Source organism: Rhyacophila brunnea, unplaced genomic scaffold (genome assembly GCF_057557595.1).
Source record: "Rhyacophila brunnea isolate RB1 unplaced genomic scaffold, BYU_Rbru_1.0 scaffold_3, whole genome shotgun sequence".
Lineage (NCBI taxonomy): Eukaryota > Metazoa > Arthropoda > Insecta > Trichoptera > Rhyacophilidae > Rhyacophila > Rhyacophila brunnea.
The window spans coordinates 16,411,620-16,439,035 of record NW_028232965.1 but is presented as its reverse complement, the minus strand read 5'-3'; the positions used below and the strand labels follow the sequence as shown (position 1 = coordinate 16,439,035).

The 27,416-nt window shown below is 33.5% G+C and overlaps 1 protein-coding gene across 1 annotated transcript in view; it reads right to left on the bottom strand.

Annotated features, from left to right (window-relative positions):
- Positions 1-77: 77 nt before the first annotated feature.
- LOC147067962 (uncharacterized) overlaps positions 78-27,416 on the bottom strand; it is a 296,594-nt gene continuing 269,255 nt past the window's right edge. Inside the window, exons 3-11 of the mRNA XM_085953059.1 lie at positions 22,480-22,695; positions 12,894-13,148; positions 6,085-6,242; positions 5,314-5,410; positions 4,903-5,100; positions 4,020-4,144; positions 3,699-3,897; positions 3,305-3,455; positions 78-2,966 (exon numbers count right to left, since the gene is read on the bottom strand). Of these exons, the coding sequence (XP_085809185.1) occupies positions 412-2,966; positions 3,305-3,455; positions 3,699-3,897; positions 4,020-4,144; positions 4,903-5,100; positions 5,314-5,410; positions 6,085-6,242; positions 12,894-13,148; positions 22,480-22,695 (3,954 nt within the window). The 3' untranslated portion in view covers positions 78-411. The remainder of the gene's footprint in view (positions 2,967-3,304; positions 3,456-3,698; positions 3,898-4,019; positions 4,145-4,902; positions 5,101-5,313; positions 5,411-6,084; positions 6,243-12,893; positions 13,149-22,479; positions 22,696-27,416) is intronic.

Below are 27,416 nucleotides of genomic sequence, written 5' to 3'. Positions count from 1 at the left end.
TTTCAGTTTGTAAGTCCATTTGCTTAATAGGACTAATAATTATAGATATGTATAAAAAGCAAATGATTCAACGAAAATAATTAATACTTCTCAAAAATTTTAATATTGTGTACTACAAAATTCCTAATTTTTTAAATGTGATAGCGATAGCACAAAATGACTATCATTTTTATATCAATACCTATTACAATATTCCTAAGTGAAAATTATGTTACCTATCGAATAACATTAATAATCGACATTTTCTTAATACATTATAATTTTAATATTAATGTCATGATGATTAAAATGAATACAAAATAATGGTACTTATTTATAACGTAACATACAATATTGAAGAACTATTCTTATAAGATATATTTTACATTAAAACTTGTACATAAACAACATTATCCATAAACTAGAGAGACCTCAGACATATGATTCAGATTCCGTGTCTGTACCAGAATCTTCAAGAGCTAATATAAACTTTTCTGATTTTCCCATGTGGTAACTGGTAATCGGAGCCCGTAGGTTGACATGAGTGTTTTCGTCACTTAAAGAATGAATTGTCTTCGCCTCTTGTGAAGGCTCTCTATGTGAAGATGTCGACTTGGATCTTGTCTTTCTATCATCATTAATGAGATGAACAGGTGGTAAATTTTTCAAGGGACTATTATGCGAACCTTTCCGCGGTGGGACGGGTGGCGGTATTGGAAGATTTCTGCCTATATTTCCGTCATAAATTTTATGATCGGGAGAATTATTTAAAGAGTTTTGATGATCATTCTCAGATTTGTTGATATTGCCTACGGATGTAGGCTTTGCAGTATAAATATCAGAAGAATAAATCGCGTCGCGGCTTCCCATCCTGCCGTAAATGTTTTCACAGAACACGTCTATATGCCGAGCGGTTCCATAAATATGATCGGAATATTCGGAGCTGTAATGGTTGGATGCAGAGTTTTCACTGCTTGCTGGTGAATCATGTGACATATATTTATTGGAAGGCTGATAGAGAGTGTCATTACTGCTTGAATTACTATGGAGAACAATATTAGCTAACGATTTTGAGTGTACTAATTTATTTCCATAGGGGTTTTTATCAAATTTAGTATTGTTAACTTTCCGGGTATTCATTTTGGAAACCGGAGAACATTTTTTGGTTTCAACTGTACGACAATTTTGCGGAATATTTTTCATACTGTGAGAATTTTGCAGAGGATTACCTTGGTTTTTCTGTAGATCACTAATATCATTGTGCATATTTAACGATGAACAGTTTTTTGTACAAACATGAGCAGGATCTACACTTCTCATCTTGCACTGATTTCCATGTCTTTGATTTGAATTTCCGCCTCGCAATTCTTGATTTATCGGAGTTATCTCATTTCTTGACAGGTATATAGGCATATTCTGATTATCTTCTTCCGCATGGTAATCTCCCGGCAGGTAGACATCATCAGGTGCGGATACTTCTAAGCTTTTTGTTCTGGATGCTTGCCGTGACCAATCTTTTCTAGTGAAAACTGTCGAATTCGGCGGTTGGCCGCAGTCCTGCTGATGATGCACCATTCGTTTGGACATTCCGGGAGCCGCATCATAAATGTTTTCAGGAGGAGTTTCATTTGAATTATTTAGAAAAGCATCCTTCGAATACGAGGACTCATTTTTGTACGGACTATTATTTGTAAGTTTTGAAACTCGTTCTTCCCAACCGCCGTAAACTCTGGAATAACTTTGTAATGAAGGATTTAATTTCTCAGAATCGAATTGCGTTTGACTCTTTTGTAACTTTGGTCTAATATGGCGTTGTCTATTGTCGTAGTTTACATTTCCGTAGATATTTTCTTGACTTCCTCTCGTCCCATAGATATTCTCGACTACTCTATCGTTACGTCTTTCTAATAAGTCTTCAGAGCTTTTCGCTCTGCAATATAATCTAGCCGGAGAAAGGTTATGTTGATTAGCATTTTCAACATGCATACTCTGCACCTTAGCACTTCTAGTAGCTCGAGAGAGACCTAATCTTGGTGGTTTTTCAGGTTCATATCCGGTAAGGTATTTTGAAGGGGATGAGTTATTATTATGTGCCAGAGAAGTATTTGACTGAAGTCCATTTTGTACGATTCTATTATTATTCATATTATTAGTTTGGTTAGCAGTTCCATAAATTCCTTGCGCATCATGGTAATTCGAGTTGTAATGATTTTGTGCAGTTATTGCGTTATAAATTTTTTGCTGAGACTCAATAGTTTTTTTGACATCAGCATTGGTACCATATATATTTTCACTAGCAATTTTCCTGCCGTAGATATCCACATCATTGCTTTTTGCAAACATATTCCGTTTTCTGGCTACATCATAATTACCGATGGTCGCTTTCGGGAGCCCGGTGACATTTTGTAAATCCGTCGTATAACATTTAGCGTAGACTTTCTGTGCTTGATGCATCCGAATTCCGGTTTGGGGTAAAACTTGCTGAACTTGACCGTTTCGAGGGGCGGGACTGTTTCCTCCGTTACTGTTGGAATCGTCTTCGGAAAGAGTTAATCCTGAATCTCGACTCAAAGAGAGTTTCTCTTTGCGTGGACAGGTGAGATCCAGCGAGTCCAGTGATAGACCTACGGAGTGCAGGCTGTCGCTTTCTTCAGCGCCGGAATCCAATGACAAGCTTGCCGACGGTTCTGGACTACCCTTGCCAAAAATGCTATTCACTTGAGGTCCGAAGAGCGTTTCCGCATGAATGATAAGTAGTTCAATCAATAGGGGCACAGCTTTGGGAGCGGTCTCACAGGGATGGGTAGGCCATAAGAGACTAGGCCCGACGCAGACAGCCAAATTCATGGGGCACATCAGATTGATGGATGATTTTCTTGCTATCGCTTGCAGAAGGGCAATGAAGTGAGAGAGCAAATTATAATGGGGCTTCGGTAACTTCAATAATAGAGAGCGCATGGATAGAATCTTTTCTTGTGAAGTCAATCCTGTAACAAAAATAAAACAGTTTTAGTTTTTAATAAGGGTAAAATATGCAAAAAGGTTGAAAGAAAACACAAAGAACTGTTGTCAACAATTATTCAAATTTGTGGGATTCTTGTTCTGGATCAAACACGCATTAAAAACAAAATGTGAATTTCATCTGATGTGGGATTCAAACCCGCGATCAATGGGCTTAGAAGCACACTCTACCACTATCTACTCCATAATGGGTCTCAATCCATGTCATGGCAGTGACATTATAATATAATTATATACACCACATTAAAAATTATGCCTTGCTAGAGAGCAAACATGGAAACTAAAAAAATTCTCAACATCTTACCAAGTATAGATATCCATCCTGGATAGAAGGTGTCACACATCAGTGGTTGAGGTAAACTTCTTAGAAAATCTTTCAAGAGAGAAGCCACAAGCAGGACAGGAGCGCTGTCTAATTCTGGACATCTTGCACCATTGACTCCCATACTGTCAACCTGTCAAATGCAAAACATTGTTAGCAAAAAATTCGTATTATATTTACATTGGTACTATTTTCAGCTATTTTCACAATGATGGAGTGATTAATAATATGAAAAATGGACTGTCATTAAGATAAGTACATCTTTTTGGGTTTTCAACATTTTTTTTTAATTTACCCTGGTCCAATGTCAGCATATCAATTTAAGTTTTACATAATACATACATAATGAGGAAAATTGTGTTTCGAATATTTTTACCTTTTCTCTTAAATGTTTTAGTGCCCTGACGTTAGCACTTTTCCGGAAGATTCCTTGCGTGAGTGGTCCTCGACGGTGGACTGCTCGTAACATGGTAAGAACTGTCGGAGGCAGCACTCCATTCACGCACAGTCTGCCTAACGCTACTCCGAATAGCTTGCCTGATGAAACTCCCTTGAATAGCTTTAAAGGTGTTTTCCTAAAGAAAAATAAAACAATTTGCATTAATAGTCAGAAATCTCACAAAACACACTGTAGATGAATACTTCATTAGCATAATTTATAAGCTACATTACGTTGACACATTGTGAAGATACTTACGGTTTAGCAATATTCTTGTTAATTTTTCTTAACTCGAAGATCATTCCACATGGGTTGTTTCTTGAGTTGACGTGTTCTAAATCAAAGCCTTCTTCATTTGACAATGTCTGACGTATTCTTGCCATCTGAAAAAAAAATATACTTACGGTTAATTCTGATTTGACTGATTTTAAATTGAATTACTTATATCAAACTTGTATAATATTTTTATTGGATACATGACGTGACAACAATGGAAAAAATATAACACTACGACAATTAATCTCAGGTAAATCTACCGACAGTGCCCTTCTGAAGCTCTGCATTCTGATGTTATAACTTTGCAAATTTCATTGTCGTAGCTGACCCTCAGCCTGCCGCTAGCATAGCACTGAATATGGGATCAACAGGGAACACAAATGAGAAGCGAGTTGTCTTCTGGGTGAGATTGTAACAAGGTCTATAATTATATTGTGTTTGGAACAATATGGAATAAACCTAAACACATGTTAAAGAATATGTTATTTTCAATAGTTATGATACCTAATATAGGTACATTAAAGATTGTGACACTATTGGTGATATTTGAGGACGCTCAGCGTGTTTTGTGTTACTTGGGTTTATGACCTGACCTGAAAGTAATAAATCGAACCCGGCTTCAAAACCTTGGTCCGTGGCGACTGGCTATTAACATTTCAATCTTATCTGTTCTGTGGGTGAAATATGTATCATTAGGTACTGTATATATATGAAGCATTTATAGTTCTAATCAAATAAATTGTATTAGTTATCTATTTTTGAGTCATGGAATTGTGTGAATGAATATGCGATTGTCATCCATATTAAATCCGTTGACACTATGCATATGGAGTTAAAAAATAGTTATTGTTAATTAATAACTAACCTGTATGGCATGGGGTCTTTCACAACCGATGAGCGGGATAGATGTAGATTCTCTTGATGCTTTTGCCCATAAACAGAAGTCTCTCGCTGGCCCCCATGATGATCCATTTTCCGTTACGACACCTCCTTGAACGAGTTGTAACGCTTGTCGGATGACCATTGCCGTTGTCATCTCTGGTGTAACCGACAATGTTTTGCCCTATCAAAATAAAATTGGAAATCAGATTTCATACGTAGGTACTTATTATAATAAACACATAATATCTCACCTGATGAATGTCAAATTATATTTTGAATAGATGTATTTCGATGATTTATTTTTATGCAAACATGGCTTAATTAAATATTATGTCGTTATTTGACTTATTTAACATAGCATTTAAAGTAATAAGGGAATACAGTCGCAACTTACGAATTCTATTCCATTTGTGCTGTCCTTGTATACAATTTGGATGTTTGTTGTCTTCGGTTCAAAGGTCAGCTGTGAGTTGAGAGCATTTTGTATTTTTCTGAAAATAAATAATTAGGACAAAATTAATTTTAAATAATCATAATGTGATATATACGCCCTAAAATCCGCTGGACAGACGAACTCATAAAATTCGGTGGATGTACGTGGCAGTGACAAACTAGGGACCGAGAAGAGTGGAGGGAGCTAGGAGAGGCCTTCATCCAGCTGATGATGATGATAAGTGACGAAAACGCTCTGTCTTTTGTATATGTATATGTATTTTAATTTTTTTATACAAATCGAGGTTTTTTTAAATTCACTGTAATATTCAAAAATTACAAAGATAAATTAATAGGTATTATAATCATAAAAAAATAATTAGATTATCATGTTGAATGAATCAGTTTCAATTATTGGAAGTTGTCATTATGTGAATCAAATAAATATTGCTGTCTATTTATTGATTTTAGATAAGTAAGTGTCACTGTAAAATGCAAAATATTAGTAAATTGTATTAAATCGCATCTTCCGTATTCTATCACTGGATATTCCTAGTACAGCTATGGTAGAAAAAATACTTTGACTTTAAAGTTAATTCATTATTTTATATTACAATTTCATGAAATTTAAACAGTTAGGTTCTGTAATTAATAGTTTTACGTAATAGTTTTACGTAATAGTTTTAGGTAGATATTATACTAAATAGTTATGTAGGTTGAAATTTTGTTTTACCTAAGCCATGAATCTCTGGCAGCTTGTGTGGGGTATGTGACGATGTAGGTGGTGGGGGGAGAGGAGTTGGTGGGCGCTCCGGATCCTGGCCAGCCCAGCATGAAGCTGGTGTCAGCGTTGCCGGCCGCCACCCACATCTCCGACAGACGGACAGCTTCCTGAAAATTACAATAATAACATCATTCATTAATAGATTTGTGATAATGTACACATGATGTGAACACAGTAGAAAAAATGAAAGAACTGTTAATAAACGTATTCTTTAGCCAAATAAACTGTATGGCGGTTTTTCATAAGAGGCGGCGGCGGATATGCGTATATTTTACAATCTGAGTGTAGAAAATTTAATTAATACACCATGAACATCATGTCAACGTAGCTGTTGTTGAATTAATACTCAATTGCGGTTTATTGTGTTGGCAAGATTTATGTAAGGGGGCTCCAAACCTTTCAGTGCCTCAGGCATTCACATATATAAAACCCCCACTAATACTATATTTTCATACATATTCTTATTTGTTAACATGTCCCTTTAAACTAGGGGTTGTCAACCTGGTCCCTACCGCCCACTAGTGGGGCGTTCCAGCTTTCATGGTGGACGGTGGGGGTTTTAAAAATTTTCATTATGTTTCATAATATTCCCCGTGACAATTTAAATTTCAGAAAATATACTACTTGTATCGCCCTCGCATAAGTTTAAGTCACGTTACGTAATGCCGTGTCCACATTGGCAACAAGTTGCTGGCAACCTCATTAAATTTCGATTAAAATAATTTTTGGTCAAACAAATTTTGATAATTATCGTGAAATTTAATGAGGTTGTCAGCAACTTGTTGCCAGTGTGGACAAACTTAAAGTGAAACTAAATGGCGCTATAGTGCGATTGGACGAAAACAATAATTTCATCATTAATAATAATATCATTTAATTAATTAAATGTAATTTAATGAGACTTCATGTTTCTATGTATGCAAAGCAAAAAGAAAAAGATAGATTTAACTACAGTAAGTTGTTTTATAAAGATTTATTCTGCCAAACTTAGCGAAAGTCTGATATAAACTGATTTGGTAAGTACCTAATTATTATATGCTTTAACTTGCTGTAAATTTTATAAAGTAAAGTTACTTCCCTACTTTATAAATCACCATTATTGTGGAACCGGTGGGCGGTTAGAAAATGTTACTACTAACAGAGATACAAAAGTGGGCGGTATAAAAAGGTTGACTACCCCTGCTTTAAACTTTCTTATAGTTTAGGAATATCTACACAATTTACTAGCAATGTATTACTGACACGTTTATAAGATTCATATGATAATTAACGAAAAGTAGGGTACAATGAGAAGCCTGTAACAAGCTCACAAATAATAACATTTACATATAGGTACATATATTAAACCCCCCCTTCCCTCAATCAGAATCTCTTCCCACTTTCAAATTCGAATTTAGAACTAAACTCATCCCAGTATAAAAAGTTTTGAATGATAATAATGTCAAATGTCAAAAGCATGTAGCGCCCTCACTCAGCGGACAACTTATACTGGTGGATCTATGAATCTGCTCAGCCGATCGATGGTATCAATATGTTAATTTGTGAATTGTAAATAACTACATAAGATTGATTTTGACATATAGATGAATTAGATTATAAATAATACAAGTTGTTTCGCTTCCTAAAGCTTGTATATTGATTCGAATTGAATCAACAGAATGATTATCACTGATGAAACGCGGGATCAGAAACCTGAATATTTATCTCAAATTCATCCTAATGTTTACTATATCAACAAGATGAGCAAATCGTTATAAACAAAACAAACATAATATCGTACCATCTAGCAAATCTAATTGAAAGTTTACAGTTCCACAATTTGAAGAGTAAGCGTATGTGGTTTGTTTATTTTATAATAGGTGGGTATTTGTTATACCCGGATAATGACACTTTATTCCTGATTCATATTAACGCATAAAGCAATTACATACTATATATTCTATACTTAACTTAGTGGTTGGACTATTCCTTCTGTATTATCTTTATTGTCCATTAATATATATACCTACGTAAAAATATTCAAAAACGCCCGCCCAATTCGAATGTGTTCATAAATTTACATTATAATTTGTATCTATAAGTATTATAATATTATTATGTAGGTGTATGCGTGTTTTCTTATTTGTAAGAATTGTTGCGATAAATGCTTAGATGACACAAATGACAATGCAACGAATAAGTATTATAATAACTTGATTACGAATGTAAGAAAAACATACAGTACCTACCAACTTTTTGGCGACTGAAACTTTTTTGGCGGGTCAGTGGTCGCATCATTTCGCAAAGCAATTGCACGACTTTTGTGCGCCATATTATTTCCTCGCGGATACGTTTTATAACAGCGTAAGGAAAGATGAGCGATGTCTATATTAGTTACGGATATAATAATAATATACATTAGTCCATCAAAAATATCAATATAGGTACCTTAATGCAGGATACATAGACAAAGTTAATATACAAGGGAGTTTCTCGTTTTTATTTCAGCAAAAACGCCTATTTTCACACGCAATATGTTGGAAATTTAATAAGTATGTACTTACTGTAACGGTTTGTAGAAAAGTCAAAAAAGATTCACGAAGTCTTTATTTTTTGATTTTTTGTAAGATGCTAATATCATCACATCAACAAAAACGCAAATATCAGGGATGGGTACTGAACCAATTGAACGCTGATGGATTCACAAGTTTGTTAAAAAAATACCATTGGAAGAAAATTAATAATCACCATGACATTAAAATACAATAAATATTTACTACTTGTAATTCAACCACAAATAACGTTATATAATGAATTATGAATAAAGTGATAAGTGTTTTTTTATGTGTTGACCAATGTCCGAAATGGACTCCGGTTTGTGAAATCTTCGATATCTTCGAAGTTAATTTATGTTACATTTCCAATATTTTCGGGGTCTGTATATATATTGTACCTAAGTTATTACTAAATTAATCAATAAAACGATATTATTTATAAGCACTAGTAGTGATGATCCGTGAGACTAGTCACTAGACGAATCATCCACTGCTTACGGGCGATAGATAAAATAAGAAAAGAGGATAATGAAATTTTCAATAGTATATTTTGTGTAAATGAGATTATTTTAGCTTACGGCATTGACAACTTTATGTGTCCGATTTTCAGTAGAATGTTAGGCGTTTAAAAATTTTACGCACTTTAATATTTTCGGCAAATTATCATTCTAACGCTCCCGTTGGTAAAGTTTTCCATTTCGACCGCTGATATACGAGGGTGGGTCAATAAGTCCTTAGAAAAGCCGACAAGTGGCGCGACTAGTACTGTAAGCGGTTTGTTTTCATGCAGCGGCACTACCGATTCAGTATGCTGCGAAGTTTCAATCAGATTGGTCGGGTTGTTGTGTGTTTCTCGTACATTTAAAAAAAAAATTGCTTGTGGAAAATGGAAAAATGGAAAATGGAGAAAATTGAGTTTAGAGTTGTTATTAAACATTTTAATATAAAAGGGTTAACATCAAAGGAAATAAAAAATGAGTTGGATTTAGTTCACGGCATATCTGCTCCTTCACTTGCAACTATTTATAACTGGTTAAATGAATTTAAACGTGGTCGTACATCAACAAAGGATGAACCACGCTCAGGACGTCCTGTAGAGGTGACTACACCAGAAATGATCAATAAAATCCACGATATGGTGTTAAGTGACCGAAGATTAAAGTTGAGTGAGATAATTGAGGTTACAGGGATCTCAAAAGGTAGCGTCATTTCTATTTTACATGACAAATTGGGCATGAAAAATATTTCTGCAAGATGGGTACCGCGTTTGCTCACAGTCGACAATAAACGCAATAGGGTGGTGGCCTCTAAAGCCCTGTTGTCGCTCATGCAACGCAATCCGGATGAATTTTTTCGTCGCTTTGTGACTGTAGATGAAACATGGATACACCACTATACTCCCGAGACGAAAGAACAGTCAAAGCAGTGGATTGCGAAGACAAACCATGTCCAAAGAAGGCGAAAACCGTAAAATCAGCTGGTAAGGTTATGGCTACTGTATTTTGGGATGCACGTGAAATTATTTTCGTTGACTATTTGAAAAAAGGAAAAACAATAACAGGGGATTATTATGCATCTTTATTGGACCAGCTAAAAAACGAAATTGAAGAAAAATGGCCTCATTTAAACAGGAAAAAAATCCTCTTTCATCAGGACAATGCCCGTGTTCACACATGTTTACGATCAATGGCTAAAATTGAAGAATTGAAGTTCGAATTGGTCGACCACCCACCGTATTCGCCAGATTTAGCCCCCAGTGACTTTTTCCTTTTCCCAAACTTAAAAAAATGGCTAAGTGGACAACGTTTTTTTTCAAATGAAGAAGTCATCGATCGGACAAATGCTTATTTTGAGGACCTTCCGAAAACTTATTTTTCTGACGGTTTAAAAAAAATTGAGAAACGTCTAACCAAGTGTATTGAGCTCCAAGGAGATTATGTTGAGAAATAAAAAAAAAATACAAAAATAAAAACTGTTTTAATGCTTTTTTCTAAGGAATTATTGACCCACCCTCGTATCATACAGTAAACAAATAAATGTTAAACAAACGTGGAATCAAAATATATCATATACGGCCTACATTAGGTACCTACACGAGTTAAATTCAGACACTTTCATCGTCAAAATTTTCGCGAAGTAGGTACTTATACAAATTCAGCAATAAATCTGATAAAAGTCAATTTTAACGCGTTTGTTATTTGGCATTTCGAACTAATTTTTCTTTTACCATTTTCGAAATGCAATGTCAATTTATTTTACAAATATAAAAAACCAAATGTAGTAAAATATTTAGGATGTACAGCTCCACTTTCACGATGCATAAAATGGTATTACGAGTTCGAGTTTGTACATAATAAAGCAAAGTGCAATCGTAACATTTTCAGCGGATGTTAAATAACAGCAAATAAACGCAATGTCAACATGAACAACCGAAATGCCATTACTGCACTCAACACGTGTCGTTGAAATTTGTAATACACATTTCGCCAATCATTGATTTTAATTTATAATGATAGCAGACGTTTTCAAGGTAACAACTTCATTTATCATACGAATAATAAATACGTACCTGTTACTTACGTCACAACATAAGAATATGATCCGGGAAAGCGATATAGTCGCTGAATTATTATGGCTCAATGGCCGAACTGAATGAGGTTTTTTTTTGCGGAAACCACTTTATAATGAACAAAAAAATAACAATGTTTTTTTTTTGAATAATTTACTTAGACCTAGTTCACATGGTGCGTGTCTAGCTGCGAGTGCATGTGGACGTCTCAATAAGGTTACATGTATCTCGACCGAGCGCGACAGCCGTCACAGCGTGAGTGCGTGTGGACGGCTCAATGAGGTCATATGTACCTGGAATGCGCGCGAGTCAAAATGCGCGATGTGAACGAGGGCTTAGGTAGATTATAGGTTATAACCATATAAATTTATATATAATAAAAAGCTCGATGTAATTTAACTTATAAGGACGTCATATTTTTTTTTATAGGTACTGCTATTTTGAGAAACTAGCTATTTTTATACAATATTTAGATTGCTCTTTAGTTCACAACAATCTCTTATATCAGATCAAATTATCATGAAATCAAATCACGTAATCCTGAGGTTTCAGGATTAATAAAAAGCGAGATCCCGGAATTGCAAACCCCAATAGGTACATAGATTACTACTAAAAATAGATTAACCGTGAGACTTATACATTACATACAGTTGGTAATACAAAGATCGCGAAATTATATTTTCAGTAATGATTCTATAATAATATACGGAAATGCATGTATAAAAATATGAGAATTTCAAGAATGCACTTTTGGGTGCAACGGCTGAACGCATAATATAAGACTGCTGTATAAACACCTAACGAAATGCACGTGTGACGTGTTTATAGTGTGAGTTTATTTTCGGGATATTCTGGTTCAGCCAGCGTTCCTGGTGCATGGAATTCTTCGAACATCCAAGACATACGAAACCGTTAGAAAGAATGCTGCATCTTAAATAAGATAAACAGAAAGAATTTTTATACGAATTTCAAAACGGCCTAAAAATAAAAAGGATGCATATGTTACGAGATAAAACCGTGTATCTTAAAAATACTTTTTCAAGAGATTCGGCATTTATTTGGTGGACATCGTGATAATTTATAAAATGTGATTTATTTGCCAGTGCCGCTTTGAGATAAATCGCAATGTATTATTGTTACAAACCTAAGTATTTCTATATAAAATTAACCATCATTGACAAATTTAGAACATCAACAATAGTCCGCTATTTGCAATGTACCTACCTATTAAAAAATATTTATCAATTATATCAATCTACCATCGCTATCAAAAATGGAATACTAATAGTTCGATATATCTTCTCCTATGTATTATAAACTTGCTACTAACGATTGTAGATCTAGATTGAATTTTGATTAAATTCTAATTGATGAAAATTTTGTACTATTTTATAAGAATCGATTTCAGCAACCATCTTCAGGCACAAAGTATTATATACCTACAATGTAAATTTTTGACAAAGATACAGAAAATTAAAATCCGGACGCTAAAACTGATTCATCAATTATTAATTCCAAATGTATAATATTATGTATATCCTGGATTTAGATAACTACCAACATTATCCGATACAATATATCGAATGATAGTCAACCTTCTATTAAAGAATCCGTGATTAAAAGAAAAAAATAAGTGTTTTGATAAAAATACAAACCTTTAATTTGAAAGAGTTGTTGCCGCGCGACTTGGCCACGAGGAGCAGGTCGGTGAAGAGGAACAGGTGGCGATCCTGTGAGTGAGTGTTAGGAGACGCCGCTGGAAGTACGGCCTGCGCCGCGGCAAGGGTGCATGGAGCCTCCATCAGGAATTGGCGACCAGTTGAAGGACTTCCACCCCCGATCAATCCACTTACACCGGCGCCTACTGCTGCTTCGAGGCTTGGGCGCTTTCGCAGGAGGGCTTTGGTCTTCTGTAAACAAGCAATGTACGTAATAAATAACAAGATACAATTGTGTATGTATATACGAAGGTAATACAACCAATAGCTAGATACTAAACAAGACATTTCACGAAACATTTTTCTGTAAAAAGAAATCTATTTATTGCGTGAATATGGTGTTATAAAACATTAGTGCAGTGTATCCATCACACGTACCTAATACATATTTTACGGCATGTGTTTCGTTCACATAGTATCTAAATTTTATGCATAGGTATTTATTATTCAAAAATAAATATTTCAAAAAAATAAGAATGTTAGATTTAGATTATTGGAAATACATAATATTAAAAAAAAACTCAGAAACAAACATAATATTATAATATATTTTAAATAAATTTGAGAAAGTTGAACTGACGGAAATTCGAACTAACTTAGATATTTCACTCTCCTTGTGAGTGTTGTTATTCTTTAATCTACCGGTATGACTATGAATCATGCAAAATGAGCGTACGTTAATTGTGATTTTTTTTTAAATTTTGCTACTGGAGAGAAGCAAGCTTTTGAAATTAATCAAGGTAAGATTAACAAGTGGCGTCAGGTTAAATAAATTTTATTAATGACGTTCTTGCAATTACGAAGGTTTCATTATGTCGTTAAAAGGTATCGATACTTTCTTTCGATATGACGAGTGATGACCCTGCTCTAATAATAATGGTAGGTATATTTTAACGTCTTCTGTTTTTCATTATGATAATTTATATTGACCATTCATGTAAAAAAATCATTTGCGGTGTATTAGGTACTTATGTAAACTTTATCCGGTCCTAAGTTCCATAATGCATTTCAAAAGCTTTTCAGAGGCAGCGGCCTTAATTGACGTGGTTTTTAAGCATCAAACAACGAGTCAAATCAAGTTATCAAGCCAAGTTGAGTAACGTGCTTGAAGCTTATTTTGGTAATTATCGAAAAATGAAATATAATAATAGGCAATCGTTCCTTAATTGCATTAAAGGGTTTACTCACAATACGTCTAGCATATGGGTAGGTACTTAATAGAGATATTATGGGAAACGTCTTAAATTACACGCCATTAACAACGGTCCTTACGAAGCCGAATTATCCTAAGCGACATCGCACTATTATGGAGAATTATAAACATAAATTATATCTATCATACAGCATAATGTATAATAGTTGCATTGGCTGTTTAAGTGTCTTTAGAATAGAAGAAATTCAAGCGTTTTCTTATTTAGGTGGGTATAGAAATCAAGCTAAACGCAGAAACGCTTCTGATCGACTGGATTGATGCAAGGATTTATTTAGATAAAAGTTGGCAATACAACAACCGTGGGTGTTCTTGATATTTTTGTTCGTTCTATATATTTCTGAGTTCCCTGTTCTAACCATATAAATTCTATACATAAAGTCATATTTTCTTATAGTCATACATTTCTTTCGGGTGTAGTAAAAATATTTTTATGTTACAATATTTGGTTTAACAAAATATGCTTGCACAATACTACAAACAACAATTATTATTGACGATTACGCCAGAAATATGGAACGTATAATAAACTTAGAAAACCATAGCAATATTATGCAGTAATTGATTCACACATCTCCATATTACGCAATTTAATCGATAATTATTAAGAAGTTTTAAAAAAAGTATATATTGTGCACCCTTGGCGATTTTCAATTTTTAATAACAGTAACAGTAAGGCATAAAGCCCACCAAAAAAGCGTTCGGTGCGCTCACTACTGAGTAGGCCCCCTCCCACCCGCGCATTACCCTTCACCTATGTAATAAGGGGCTCAAGGAGCACAAAATACTTATTATTATCAGCGTCTCTCATAACAAAGCAATAAAAATATTATTAAATTTCTCGGGGCTTGTAATTAATATCGGACACGCAATCACTAAACAAAGAGTTCACTGTTCTTAAGTAATGGCTTCTCGCCCGTCTATCGACGACGCTTCGAGGAGCGTGATTTTGCTTGCCGTGTTCAATGAATGGACTACGTTGTATTTTCGTTAATTCGTATCGCTGAGAAGCCAAAAAACGGTGACTCATGGGGCAGGCGGGCACAATGCGTCGTCAAATCCAGTGTGCGCTGGCGTATTTAATTACGTTGTATTTTCGATGATTCACATAGAAAATGCGCGAGCGCCCCGCAAGCCTGCTTTAGTGGACTTTATGCCTAAGGTTCTGCTTTAGACTAAATGTCTTTCAATTGTGTTGTAAAATATTAATTAATAAATATATTATATTAAATGAATTAAAATATCATTATTATTTGTGAGAACATTTTTTTAAATATTTATACATATACTGATGCAATGTTGCTGAGGAAACGTCTTGGTACTCATTACTTAATTTATAATAATTTTAATGAAGAGCTTAAAGCTGCATTAAAAGGTGTCTATAATCTTCTGTCTTAAACTAGCCTTTGTGAAAAATGACATTGATATAAATGAATTTAGAGTGATGGTTTATTAATGACGCGGTAAGTGTAAAATGCAGTTCATTATTACCTTTCTTCGCTTAATTACAACTACGATTTTTTTCTCTGCTTTGGACTTCATTATGATGTTGTAATGATGTACCGACAATAACAATTTTCTACACGAATGGGTGTGGCGGCTTAAGCATATCAAATCTGACTACTAATGAACATATCAATTTATCTTCTGGTGATCAGCCGACGGTTCCTGCTTTGCATATAGAAACAACACTATTGTAATAATATACGCACAGAGTGCCCGTGAATAGAATGCATTTGGTTGTACATCTAAATTACAAATCAGCTAAAACAGCTTTTCAATTGATGAGGAAACTATCAATAGCAACGTCAAACCAAATATCGCCTTTGTGGTATGCGATATATTAACTGATATACACTGCAATAACAATTAATCAAGTGCAGTGACTTCAATGAGAATTGACAACACTGAAACAGGTATCGTATAGCGAAACTCGCGGATCGGTGGAACACTGGGTTACAGTAAAATTCTAAACACATTTTACGGATCAGTACCTAGTAATAGGTTTAGGCCAAATAATAGACGCCGAATAACGTTCTGGCTGACTTATAATGAATAAAAAACAATGATTATAACTGTTTATGACGAATGTTACTATACAATTCGAAGGTGCGTCTCTCGTTCAATTCATATTAATGCCATCAGACTCAGACAGTTAAGCGCGATGTTTTTCATACTAGACACGAACTAGATGGCGAGATCTATGAGTGATTCTCAGAAACATTATTAGCTTATTTTTAAATGTACTTTTAAGACGTTTAAATAATACGAATTTGCCGTTTGAGCGGTATTGGCAAGAAGCACTTTGCAAAGCTCGAGTGTCGTTGGTATACTGAAGAGTTAAGGAGATGTTTATAACAATTGATTCTAAGGAATGAGGACGCGTGGGCGAACGGCCTACGGCAGATGGAAGATACTGGGTTGGAATATTCTCTAATTAACGAAAAACGCCAGCCAAATTACACATTGCCCACGGTGTCTACAAATTATATGCCTACCGTCGTTGCAATCGCCATTTTGGACACGACATAAAACCCATAATCATCTCCCAAAAAACGAATGTGTTATTCAATACGAATTATGAAGGTAGATCAGTAGTTTAAGATAGTGGTGCCAAAGATTCAAACTACATATTTGCATTTAAATATTTTTGACACGAATTAATTTTCATGACTTACAAATTGAGCGATAATTATGTTGTAAACATAATTATTATCGTATTAAATTGCAAATTTGCAGGAAATCTGAATCAATTTAATGGAATCTTATTTTTAATCAATATTAAATATGCAATCTCTGTAATAATATTATTTCCGTTTCTGCGTGAAATGCTGTTGCATGTTTGTGTGTTATGCATATTAGTACAAAATCAATTAAGAGCCCCCAATAATTTTGAAGGCATATTTAATTGCTTTGTCCATTGCCATTTCAGGATAATCTTAGTTCTGCGCCCTGCGCCTGTGCATCTGCTTACTTACGAAGTTGTATATAGGTATACCAATATAATAATTTATATTTATTAATTAAAATAAAACACATTAATATGCAGTACTTACTTTATGCTATTGTGATTTACTTACCACTTAATAATCAATGACGGTTTCTTCCGCTTCAATATGACATCGTCAACTGATTATTGAGGATACTACATAATATTATTGTGTTTTATTTTAATTAATACACTGTTTTTCATCACAGACAGTTAATACGAGGGTGGGTCAATAAGTCCTTAGAAAAGCCGACAGGTGGCGCGACTAGTACTGTAAGCGGTTTGTTTTCATGCAGCGGCACTACCGATTCAGTATGCTGCGAAGTTTCAATCAGATTGGTCGGGTTGTTGTTTTTTATTTTCGTACATTTAAAAAAAAAATTTGCTTGTTTACAAAAATGGAGAAAATTGAGTTTAGAGCTGTTATTAAACATTTTAATATAAAAGGGTTAACAGCAAAGGAAATAAAAAATGAGTTGGATTTAGTTCACGGCATATCTGCTCCTTCACTTGCAACTATTTATAACTGGTTAAATGAATTTAAACGTGGTCGTACATCAACAAAGGATGAACCACGCTCAGGACGTCCTGTAGAGGTGACTACACCAGAAATGATCAATAAAATCCACGATATGGTGTTAAGTGACCGAAGATTAAAGTTGAGTGAGATAATTGAGGTTACAGGGATCTCAAAAGGTAGCGTCATTTCTATTTTACATGACAAATTGGGCATGAAAAAAATTTCTGCAAGATGGGTGCCGCGTTTGCTCACAGTCGACAATAAACGCAATAGGGTGGTGGCCTCTAAAGCCCTGTTGTCGCTCATGCAACGCAATCCGGATGAATTTTTTCGTCGCTTTGTGACTGTAGATGAAACATGGATACACCACTATACTCCCGAGACGAAAGAACAGTCAAAGCAGTGGATTGCGAAAGGCGAACCATGTCCAAAGAAGGCGAAAACCGTAAAATCAGCTGGTAAGGTTATGGCTACTGTATTTTGGGATGCACGTGGAATTATTTTCGTTGACTATTTGGAAAAAGGAAAAACAATAACAGGGGATTATTATGCATCTTTATTGGACCAGCTAAAAAACAAAATTGAAGAAAAACGGCCTCATTTAAACAGGAAAAAAATCCTCTTTCATCAGGACAATGCCCGTGTTCACACATGTTTACGATCAATGGCTAAAATTGAAGAATTGAAGTTCGAATTGGTCGACCACCCACCGTATTCGCCAGATTTAGCCCCCAGTGACTTTTTCCTTTTCCCAAACTTAAAAAAATGGCTAAGTGGACAACGTTTTTTTTCAAATGAAGAAGTCATCGATCGGACAAATGCTTATTTTGAGGACCTTCCGAAAACTTATTTTTCTGACGGTTTAAAAAAAATTGAGAAACGTCTAACCAAGTGTATTGAGCTCCAAGGAGATTATGTTGAGAAATAAAAAAAAATACAAAAATAAAAACTGTTTTAATGCTTTTTTCTAAGGAATTATTGACCCACCCTCGTAGCATAAAAATAAGTATTTATTAAACATTTTTTTATGATTACCTACCTCATTATAGTCACATAATTATTTAGTAGAATAAAGTTAGGTAGGTAAATATGTAAATTACCATTTTTGCTACAAAGCAATGAGTATGAGGTTTTATCATAACAGTTTTTTTTACTAATAATTATTGTTATCCTTCCATTTAAAAAGTATGACATAAAAACAATAATTTCTTTTATTGTGTTAACTGTCAATTCATGGAGGAACTGTATTGTATTATTGATTATTTTAATAGAACGCAAATTTTTGTAGTACTAATTCCACTTTTATATGTACTAAAAATGGTGGAATAAGTACTAAAAAATGCGTTTTATTAAATTAATCAATAATAAAAACAATACATGAATTTGAGGTAGCTGCAGGAGTAAGGCGTTCTACCACTACAGTATTTTTATCAACGCGAAATTCTTTGAAAATAATGTATGAGGCTGAGATAATCTTAAATTTTACATGCAAATTCTGTCGTATGATTACAGTAATAAGGGTATATTATTAAAGAAGTTTTATCATTTGAGATAATACTTATCGTATTTTATCTGACTAAAAAAATAATAGGTATCACCACACGCAGTCCAATAGCTGTAACAGTAAATACCTACCTACCTAATAATAATTCATGACACAGTATCAATTGAGAATATAAATTAAACCATTATACATCACATTTACTAGCTATCAACATTGTTTACTTGCTATAACTATGAATAAACCATTATGATAAAACGAATAGCCAATAATATTTACACTACCAAATCAGTAGACATATTGTAGGATTCATCAATAAAATACACTTTGGACTGCTGATACAGAAACGAATTATAACAAATAAAATGTCAACACAATTCAGGAAAAAACTAATTATCTTTATTAAAATAAACACGTGGTAGGCGCATAACAACTTCATTATGATTCCATTTTTTTTTTACCTTGTCACTGAAATCTGAATCAAGGTGAACGTCTAAAAGTTATATTGACAGAACATTATGTCACCTTTTTACACACATTTCGGTTACGCCTACTAACATTCACAGCTTAAAAGTATTTGCATTGAATTCATTAAATAATGAGAAGAATTTTGCTCACAACGTACAAAACTAGCGCTGTCTTTTACGAAGAATCACTGCGGAGAAAAATACAATATTTGATTATTTCATCGGGTCTATTTTTTTCTGAATCAAAGGGAATTTGTGCCGGCTGAGAAAAATGCCACCAGACCCTTTCCCCACTTAAAAGGTGATGTCATATATGGACGACCCCTTATAATCAAGTAGATATGTACAATAAATTGTTACTATTATCGTAAAAAATATAACCAGCGCATAATGGCGTACATTTTACCAGTGCGCGAGCAGGTATTGAATTTCGGTATAATTTATTACACCTAATACTGAAATTTATAGTATATACTCTACGCAGTGTTTCCCAAACAGTGGTACACTAACTTTTTCATAAAAAATATTTGACACATCAATGATTTGTGCAGTGTTTGTTGCGAATCCCATATGACAATTCTGCAGTTCAGTAGAATAATTTTATCAGAAATACTATAAAATAAAAATTGCGTATAGATACTGTGATTATAAGTAAGTAAATAATCTCTCAAATCTGATTCTGAAAAGGGGATACGAGTGTTTAAAGGAGTACCCACAAGCACGGCGGTAGTTTGAAAATCAGTACTCTACAGTAGACAGATTGATAATTATTATTTATTAAAATTAAACACAATGTGTATTAGGTACTTATTCAATATAATTTAATAATGGCCAGGAATAATTTTGTCCGCTTTAATGGCACATTCTCAAATGATGGTAATGCTAATCATTATTGAGTATGTAGGTAATGAAAAATAAATGATGTTTTTTTGTTGACTAACATTTTTTTTGTTGTATTCATTACATGCCTAAATGAAGTAATCAACAATTAAGTAATCAGAGTGGATGTAAAAATAATGACTAATGAGATCAAATTTAATAAGAACCGCCATTCTTCTCAGCGCTGCCATACATTTCGTAGCCTCTATTATTACCGACTTGTTTCAGTAACTCTTTTATAATTACCCAAAATTGGTAGCGATTGTTACTCTTTGATATAAATGACTTAATTATAGCTACTGAAGAGTATGAAAATACTCTATACAGATCGTTCAATACGAGTTGTGTATGTTTTAAAAATAATAAACGTTATTAACACTGTTTCTACCGTTATTTCAGAAGTTTATGGTACCTATGTTTTACAACATGCATGTTTTTCGTGTTCGTGATGCAATTAATTACAACTAATAATGCTATAAAGGGGATTAAAATGCGTATCTAGTTGATATGTCTGACATATAAATAACATGTTAAAATAGCTGAAAAGTCAGAAATTTATATATATATAATCAAAGTTTAACTCATTTCTTCTTCAGTCGCATAATAAAATAAAGACGTATTTTGAAAATTTGTGCAGATTGGTCACAGCATAATGTCAATCGTTAGAACATTTATCATTCGATTGTAATGATTGTATCATTGCACTGGATCATTGATAAGTAAAATATAATAATTTTATTATTTAAGAATAAGATCAATCCAAATCAAATATTTTTAGTGATGTTGATGTAGAACGTATAGGTACTGACTCATTCAAATTGGCCACTCGTTCAGGAACGATTACGCCGTTTACCATACATTCATATTAGTGGCGTGCGGTAACCTATGCTAGTAGGCTGTTAAAAGTATCTACTCACTATTCGCTATATTATATGTATGTACCTACTTAGGGTTTCTGACTAGTTTAGTTTTGGCGGAATCTTGATTATTTATACATCGCTAAGTCGTTAACTTAACTAACGTGCCAAGTTAACTAAAATAAGATTAACCATTGATTGATCATATTATTACATACTTAGTACTTTTTTATCGATTATTTTTAACGGAATGCTGTGTATCTACAGCATCTATGAACCACTTGCCACTGATTCATATATCGACACAAATAGCCTTCATAGGTCATACAATGCGATAAGCAAACTATAAAAAAATACGAATGTTTCTTAGGTTTATCAAATTAAATACAGACAATATTTTAACTGGTATAATCTGTTTTATTGGTAATCGGTGCCTTTTTAAAATATTTCCGGAAGAGTAAAAATTCAGAGGAATATATTCGTGGATTTTGGTGGAGTTGAGATCTCCCAGGGATAGAATGCTACATTAACAATATATTTAACAATTACGATCATAGCCGCTTATTAAATTTAAAAATATAAATATGCGGTGTGTTAGTATCAGTGGCGTGTGATGACCTTAGTATATACTTATAGGGATGCTGTTAGAACAATACAATTTAATACATAATATCTAAATAGGAATTTGCAACTAACTGAATTATGGCAAGTAGCCGATAAATTAGTATAGTGTGTAGTATTTATAATAAAGTAACGTGAATATTACTAACCAACCGTAAAAGTCTGAAGCAATATATAATATTTTCAAATAGTAATTTATCTAATATTTCTAGGGGTGCTCCGCATCCACAGTATCTGTAGACCGCACGCCAATGGTAAGTGTGTATATTTTATAAAACAGTGAGCGATAATAGTATAATTAAAATAAGTATCTTTGCAAAATCCTTCTTAAGTTATCAATGCTATTTTATTATTGAAATCTGATATTGAACATATTATTGTAGGGTGCCGACCTAAACATAATAAGTATATGAAAGTCTGCGTTAATTACTTACACCAGCTAATGGCTGCTAGTAATATTTACAATTAAATTCACTTACAAGTGTTCCTGCTGTAGCAGCAATGACATCGTGCTCGTGCAGGGCCAGGAAGTCGTTGGGGAAGAGGTGCTGAACTCGTTCCAAGTCCGAGAGCCTCTGTCCTCGTCTGCGGACGGCCGCTGACCCACCGTTACCCGCGCCGCTGCCCGCTATGCTACCCGCTCCTGTGCCCGCGCCGCCGCCCGCTAGTCTCTCATACTGGGCGAGGCGTTCGATCTGAAACAATGAAAAAACGCAATCATAAGCATTGTTATTGAGCATTGTTGTTTTCTTCTAGAAAGTTCAATGACAAAAGCCTGTCAGGTATGTTTAGATTAATTGTTATCATATCTTTAGTAACAATGTCGATATCACGCAGCTTAATAATTGTAAGGATGTTAAATAACCGAATTATTATACTCTGTGTGTCCACTACGAATAAAAGTTTGTAAAATATACACCTATACTAATAATGCAATTAAAACCAATGTCTATGAATTCGAAATATGTACCTACAGAGTTTTGACTATTCCCAATATATCTAAGTAAAAAATATAAGTAAGTAGTTTTATTTTTATTTTGTCTGCCTCTTTATTCAATTATAACTAAATAATTACAAGATAAAAAGAACTTTTTACATACCACGTTTTTAAATTTTCTGTTGAATCATATAAACTTGACAATTATATGTATTAATAAAAACTTTTTATTGTACTTGATAGAAATACTGAATAAATATTATATAATACAGAAATGTTATTTTGACATTTCATATTGATTTCCGTAGTAACGCACGTATATATTAATAATTTAGTTGCTAGGACCCACTTAGCAACCAATAATAGTGAGTAGTGAATATTACTTTTAACGATTTTTTCTGAAATATTCAAAACAGAATTAACTGAAAATGAATTCAATTCTGCTTAAAGATGGCCAAAAGTATTAAAATAGTGCATTGTCGTCGTGTTCTTATATATTCTAAAAGTTTCAAATGTCTAGCTAGTCGGGAAGATAGTTAAAAATCTTGGACAAACAAGAAAAAATCTGTACCGGACAAACAAGAATACGAGCTAATAAAAACGTGGTAAAATACAGTAATAATAGTGACGAAACTTATACAGTTTATACACTACTTTAATGGTACCAATTAAGTGAAAATCTAAACTCAATATCTCAAAAGGTTCCGACGTTAAGTCGATAATAATGCTTGCAAAAATTCATCACGAGTAGATAAAAAAGGTCATATAGTAGCGGTGGGGTGGTGGGAGAGAGCCACGCGTTTACATTCAACCGTTGTCGATCGCGATAATAATAAAATTGGAAGCACGTAGCAGTAAAAATAGGGCGACGAGTAGAATGGATGGAGACAGATGAGAGGTTTATGCGGCAGTAGTTAACGCTGGGTGATGGTGTTATCAATATACTTAAGTAGGTAGCGGTGATTTATTTTGACGCAGATGACGCAATCGATTTGGCACAATATTTACAGGGTGCCTTTAAACAGTTCAAACCAGAATTATTAACTCACATAAAATTTAAAAAAAAAAGCGTATTTATCACAAATTGAGTATAATAATTATTATAGTTACTCAAATAGATAAACCACAAATAGTAATTAGTATGTATCGTTACTGTAATTTTCAATAATATTTGTTAAGATAAGATATAAAGATTATACATGTTAATATTTTTAATGTATATAAAGTAGCATATTTACGAAAAAGGTATCCAATCAGAACATTTTTTTTACAGACAGTTGGAATATAATATTGTTCATATTTTTAACGTGGATACCTCAAAATCATTCAGTTCGTCGGCCCTACACGTTCCTAAACCCGCCACTGTAAGTAGTAAAAGGTGTAAAGTCGTTGCTATGAGCTAAGAAAAGAAATATTATTATTTTAACAATACGATTGCATAGTCTGAGAAAGATTGAGGACTATCAAAAAATCATAGGATTAAAGAAATAATGAATGCTTGATTATAATGTAGGAGCTAACAAAACAAACTGATGAAATAAATGAGTTGATTCAAGGTTTTTCTTCTTTTAAAAATCCCGACATATTATTTTAAGTGGGCTAATGTTAACACCTAAATATAGGTACCTAAGAAGACTTAATCAATAAAATTACCCATGGAATTTCTAATCCTAATAGTTTAATTAAAAATAATATGGCTTATGGAAAGCCATTTGAGAATCGATTATCTTGGTTTTATTGACCCTTTTAAATCCCTCAGGACATCAATCGGCTGATTACAAGAGAATGTAATATTTTAATACATTATTATTACGGTCACGCACATTGCAATCGGTGCAATATGAATTCCTGAAATTCCCCATCTGCTTAAAGCTTAAACTAACGACAAGCCTGAATTCCCACTTAAATATATTGAGAATGGTATCGGAACTCATTTGATTCGAGTTGATTTTTAGGCCACAGAAGAAAATTATCACATTTTCGGCGTATGTATTAGATACAAATTATTACCATTGTTAGGGGTGGATTTAACAAAACTCTGAGTGCACACAGGATCAGGGTCTTGCGGCAATAAGGATCCCTCAAATTCAAAAAAACATTAAACAAAAATAGTAAAAGACTCGAACAACAATGTTTGAAAAATTACTATGCATTATGGAACCGTTCATTACAAAGAGTAAATAAAGCACTGTATTAAAACATGTAATTTATTAATGACTGTAGAATTATTATCTAAAAAATTCACTACGAGTGGGTAAAGTGATCTGATAGCAGAGGTGGAGTGGAGTGTGAGGTGTGGTGCGGATAAAAGGGAAAATCCATCCATTGTCTTTATCATAAGTATGTTTGAAAAAAAAAATCAAATCTGTCTGTTTCCTCATTCTGTAAATCTATTTTTTTTTATTTCCGTATTTCACGTGGAGAAGTCGCGGGTTATCGCTAGGTGAAAAATATTTTTTGGTACTTATTTTTATATTTTAAAAGATTACGGTTATTTTTTTAAATACCCTTGTTTATGGCAGCGAAAAGTACTTATCTATCCATTAAGCTTATAATATAAACACATTTCTAACAAAGTATTTACATACTCGTACAACATGGCGTGCTGGCACAGTAGCCTGGGGAATGAAGCACTTAGGATCAGTATAATCAGGATAACGGAATGCTAAGCGATTCAATCCAATATCTAAAGCAGTATTGTATACCTACTTACTTCATAACAAATTCATCATACAAATATGTTAGACATACCTCCCAATTACGATGAAGAAAAATGCTAAATACTATGCAAAACCACACATTCCAGGGGAATTTCTAAACATTTTCCATAAATCATGAAAAATAAGTGACTATTTTTTTTTGTCGATATTAAATCAATAGACATTGCTTAAATCAGTCACAATTTAAATTATGGGACAACATTGCACCGTTGAAATAATGGATAGGTACTTTTATTCCGATACAGTACCAGTCAGTACTCGAAATGGAAAACATTACGAACTGGAGCACTCGATACTTTTCTGATTACGACATGGACTGCCGAAATTGAGATGGCTGGACTATGACACGGGAGATTTAAAAATGCCCGGCCAAAGCAACTGGAGAGTGAGGAAGTTTTTTTAAGGAAACCAAGGCCCACCAAGGGTTGTAGTGCCATAAATGATGACGATGGAGCGGAAGTAGTGATATATGCCTACTACAATATAGCTATCTACAAATTAGCGTGATGGAGAATAGTGGTAAAGTGGTTTTAAAACGTCTAAATGTACGACGAAAATAAATTTATTTACAATACGACAACAGTAAGTTTTACAGTAGTAGGTATATTTAATTTACTATTTTTTTTATTGTTTTATTAGTTTTCTACTATTCTGTTTTAATAGATTTTAGCGACTCGAGTTTCGCCTTTCGGCATCTTTGGTAGTTTATGTTTATACAACCGACGCGAATTATATGCTAAATTAACGTATTAAAATATGTTAGGATATATTATTATTTTTAAGTAAAGAATTACCCAGACCTTACGAATCTGAAAATTCAAGTGATTTTGGATATTTTCTATATTGCCATGAGATTAAAAATCAATTGGAATCAAAATTTTAAAAGTCCATCATGTACCCTGAGATGATTATCTTAATAAAAATAAATTCAAGCACGCTGAAGAAAAACTTCTCTATAATAAATTACATAATATGACTAAGAAGTATGTCGATAAAAAATAAATAATAATATGTAATAAGTAGATACTTGTTGGAAGTAGCCGTATGCGGAACACACATTTCGCCGACATTCCCTTTCCGATTGATTATACAATAATTCGTAGTGTTTTTTTTTTTATAAATTCATATAAAAAGAATATCGGTTACGTTCCATTCCGTTGATCAATATTTACGTTACTTACATAATCAGTAAGTTGATTCCCTTTAAGCCGCTGTCAACTTTTACATCGAAATGTCATCCGTTTGGATTACATAAAAAGGGTCAAGTGTGTTTGTTTGATAGGAGAAAATTAGAGATTATAATGCATTACGTAAGAATCTTAGATGCATTTTTCGAAGGTGCGGTAACGGAAATCAATCAGTCTGGTATAGTAAGTACATATACAATTTTATATAATGCAGGTATCTTACACGTGCTGTAAATAAATGATGAATGATAAATGAGTGTACAGTTATTTACACTAGAACTCATCGTAACGACCTGTTGTTAAAGTAATGGTTTCAATTATTGATGTATATGTTTCAATACAGTAAATTTAATAGGAATGCATTTATGTACGAATATAGAAAATTACATTACCTATATTCTACCTAATATTATATTATATTTCTGGTAAATAACCAAAAGATCTAAGATAGAAATGATTTGACGCAAAGATTAAAAACAAAACCACTTGCACTATACATGGGTACATATTAGGTATTAGGCTATAATAAACGTGCCACATTACCATGCAGTTTGATAGTTTCGACAGAAAAC